The 3,604-nt window shown below is 43.3% G+C and overlaps 2 protein-coding genes across 3 annotated transcripts in view; both read left to right on the top strand.

The window, feature by feature from the left end:
- Positions 1 to 2,943, top strand: part of Xpo4 (exportin 4) — a 194,954-nt gene extending 192,011 nt beyond the window's left edge. Inside the window, exons 25-26 of the transcript XR_015446598.1 lie at positions 9 to 117; positions 2,822 to 2,943. The gene's annotated coding sequence lies outside the window, so the exon portion shown is untranslated. The remainder of the gene's footprint in view (positions 1 to 8; positions 118 to 2,821) is intronic.
- The window catches only part of Eef1akmt1 (EEF1A lysine methyltransferase 1), a 42,474-nt gene that overhangs the window by 27,826 nt on the left and 11,044 nt on the right, over positions 1 to 3,604 (top strand). Inside the window, exons 2-3 of one of the 2 annotated variants that reach the window (XM_021236371.2) lie at positions 9 to 117; positions 2,822 to 2,980. In XM_021236371.2, coding sequence (XP_021092030.1) covers positions 2,840 to 2,980 — 141 coding nt within the window. In that variant the 5' untranslated portion in view covers positions 9 to 117; positions 2,822 to 2,839. The remainder of the gene's footprint in view (positions 1 to 8; positions 118 to 2,821; positions 2,981 to 3,604) is intronic. The other variant, XM_004854869.4, reaches the window with a different exon arrangement.

The following is a 3,604-nucleotide window of genomic DNA, read 5'->3' as shown; positions in this document are numbered from 1 at the left end:
TCTGCTAGGCCCCTCAACCCAGTCTTGGGGAGGCAGAGCTAAAGAGTGGCTTCAGCCCGGTGTGAAATTCATGCCTGCATCATGACAGCTCCCTAAAAACTGGACTCTGAAGCTCAGGTGAGCCCCCTAGGTTGGCAGCACCCTATGCATGTTTTTACTCCTAGATGCCTAGAGGGAGATGTTTTTTGAGAATGATAGAAACTTGACGTTTGGAACCCTACAGACTCCTCCCTGGGCTACATCTAATTTGTATCTTTTCCTTGTAATACAGGTAACTGAGTGTTACTGGGAAGCTGGTCCCTGACACAGCAAGAAATCAGACCCTTACTTTTTTGGTCTTCGTTTCTTTGTGTCCTTGATAAAAGAATTCAATCAAGATACACTGGCTGTGCAGAAGTATAGGTAGAATTCATTGGGGGGGTGGGGAGGGAGAGAGAGAGAGAGAGAGTTGTGTTGTCAGGCGAGAAGGCAGGCAATGCCAGGAAGGCATCTGCATCAATTGCAAATTTGGATACACCTTTATGCACCTGAGACTTACTTTTGCAGAACTAAGATAATTATGATGCTTATCAACATTTCATTTAGAAGTTACTTTGGAATTGCAGAATGTCTTCCTGTGCCTTTAGGTGGTCAGCATTTCCTTAGGGGCTTTAACACATCCCTGCCAGCTTGAACCACTGGTGGTACGTGCATGACTGTCCCATTGAGCAGCTTCTACCACCCAATGGGACTGTCCCATACTGACTGATAGAACGGTCATGTGTGTCACACTGGTGGTTCAGAGCCACCCAGTAGTGAGATATATGAATTATGGCCCCATCATGAGTGTGTTAATTATGTACCAAACTTATAGAAGATAAGTTCTTAATTTAAATCAGGCCCAGGCCGAAGCATGAGGGTCTTTAAAGAACAATTTCTTTCCTAATATCTTTGGACTATGGCAGCCAGAGATGCCATATGCCTTGTTCTGGAGTTAGCTGGCCAAGTGGCCAGGTATCAGAAGGACTGTGCATAGTGTTTAACCTTAGCTATCATTGTGCTCTGTGGGGTCACTTTGGGTCCGAGATCTAACAAATGGTTATAAATGTATTATACATTGAGATCTTTCCTTAATTACCTGGCAACACATGCTGTTTTGGACCCCTTGTCTCTCAGGCCTGCTAGTGTCTAACTACCTGCCTAACATGAATGTAGTCACATTCAGTGATTTCTATGAGGTTTCTAGAAAATTGTTGAACATGAATGAGTGTGGTTTTGGAATCTCTTATACTTACAGGGCCAGCCAGCTGGAAGGCTGAATCATAATCTCAGAGCCTGGCTAATTCCAAGCCACACCCAAAAAGCCATTGTATCTGACCATCACTTCTACAGGACTTCCTTACTTCTCTCTCACTACAGACAGTCTGTCACTTTCATCTAAACAGTGACATTCAAACACAAAAGATGTCTGAAAGCTGGGCATGGTGGTGCATGCCTGTAATCCCACTTTGGGAGGCTGAGGCAGGAGGATCATAAGTTCAAGCCCAGCAAGGGTAACTTAGTGATTTAGAGAGATGCTCTCTCTAAATAAAAAATAAAAGGTACAAAAACTAAATTAAATAGATTAAATAGGATTGCTAGATACAACAACAACAACAACAACAACAACAAAGGACTGGAGATATAGCTCAGTGTGAAGGCCCTGTGTTCAATACCCAGAACTCGGGGCGGGGGCCGGGGGGGAATCTAATTTATAGAATGTTGCAGAGTGCTTAGATCCGTATTGTTTGCTCTTCCCTAGAAGGCCCTTTGTTTTGGTGAAAAAAGTTTACTCAAAGTTAGCTCTGAAGGAGATGCCTCAAATCTCAAGGTAGGAGAGGAGTACAGTAAGATAATAGGCAAGGAATTCCCCCCTTGCATCCCAGGCCGTTCTCAGCTTTGGACGCGACCTCCTGGGGCCAGCATCTGCATATTTCCTTGAAGAAAGGTACTTTCAGACAGAGGTGTTACCTTCCTGTCCATTTTCCTGAGTGGAGGGGTGGCCTCCATTTCCCAGGATAAGGGGATGGCGGTTTATGCTCTCCGTATGAGGAAGTTGAAGAAGCAGCCTGTCTCTAAAGGGAAAACTGGAAAATCTTAGCTAAGTGTGGTGCACAGGCTTATAACTTCACCCCTCTGGGAGGCTGAGGCAGGATCACAATTTTGAGCCCATCCTGGGGAACAATGAGACTTAGTGAGACTCTGTCTCAAAACAGGAAGTAGAAAGTGCTGGGAATGTAGTTCAGTATAAAGGCCCTGAATTCAATACTCACGACTGGAAAAAAGAAATCTTGATTTTTAAAGCTTTATTTTACTCTCTCGGTTAGCAAACGTCTGCATAATGGGGGCACCAGAAGGAAGCGAAATGTCTTCAGTTAATTGTGGCAAACATTTTCTTTTATAAGGAATCACAAAAAATGTGATTACTTTTACAGGAAAAGCTCACATTTATGAACTGTAGTTCAGTAGAATCCCCTGGTACGTGTTGGATCCAGAAGTGTTTTCATTTGCTTTGCTTTTGTTCTTTTGAGACAGGCTCTCACTGTGTAGTTCAGGCTGGCCTTGAACTCATTGTGTAGCCCAGGCTGGCCTCAATTTCATGGCAATCCTTTTTCTTTGCCTGCAGAGCGCTGGACTTCTGAACATAAGCCACCATGCCAGGCAGATCCCGAAGCTTTAAGTATATATTTCCTGTATAAAACATCAGTTGGGGGTCTTTGCTATGAGCTAAATTTTTAAAAATTGTTATTTGATGGAAAGGAGGAACAAAGTTCACGTATCACATTTACTCCTTGGCCTGCAGGTATAGACAGTTCGTGAGATGAGTGACTCAGAAGATGATGATACCCCCCAGCTGTCTGCCTACACTTTAGCAGCTCTCCAGGAATTTTTTGCCGAGACTCAATGCACAGACTCAACTGGGGATGGTAAATATAACGTTGGAGTGATAGAAGAAAACTGGGTAAGAAATGTGTTCTTGTCCATGAGGAAGTAGTGAAAACCCTGTTCCGTGCCCGGTCCTGTGTTCGGGTAGGTCTGTGGCCTACCCAAACACCAAAGTCTCTGGCACCTGCCTTTTGGGAGCTGGTAACTCTATGAGGACAAGAAATTTCCCCTCTTTACATATTTTTAGCTTCTGCCTTGATACTTCTGTAGGTAATGCATGTCAGAAAACTGAAGTACTACATTATTCCTGAAGTGATCTTTTCTTTCTGCTCAGTATTTTTTGGTACAGTGTACTATTTTCTGACTCTAATACTAACCTATGGTTATTGTAGAATATACATAAAAGTGTGAAGAAGGAATAAAAATTAGTCCTAATCCCACTAGTACAAGTAACACAGTGGGGGCGAGAAGACCACTCAGCCTCTACACACTTGAGTTTGGGCAACACCCCAGGGCCAATCCTTCTGTTGTCCTTAGAGAAGGAGAAAATCAAATAACAAAGAACCAAGAAATCTCAGAGGCTCTAGGCCAGAGCACAGGTATGTTAGATCTTATGGTCTGATCTTTAGTAACCTTGCCCCCACTCAAACCTTATTAAAGGTTCATAAATATGGACTGCATCTCATACATATAATTTAAT

The sequence above is a fragment of the Heterocephalus glaber genome, unplaced genomic scaffold, assembly GCF_053883595.1.
Source record: "Heterocephalus glaber isolate CG9 unplaced genomic scaffold, H.glaber_assembly_v1.0 deba00001719, whole genome shotgun sequence".
Taxonomy (NCBI): domain Eukaryota; kingdom Metazoa; phylum Chordata; class Mammalia; order Rodentia; family Bathyergidae; genus Heterocephalus; species Heterocephalus glaber.
Note: the sequence above shows the minus strand (reverse complement) of the source record. Positions and strands in the feature narration are given on the sequence as shown.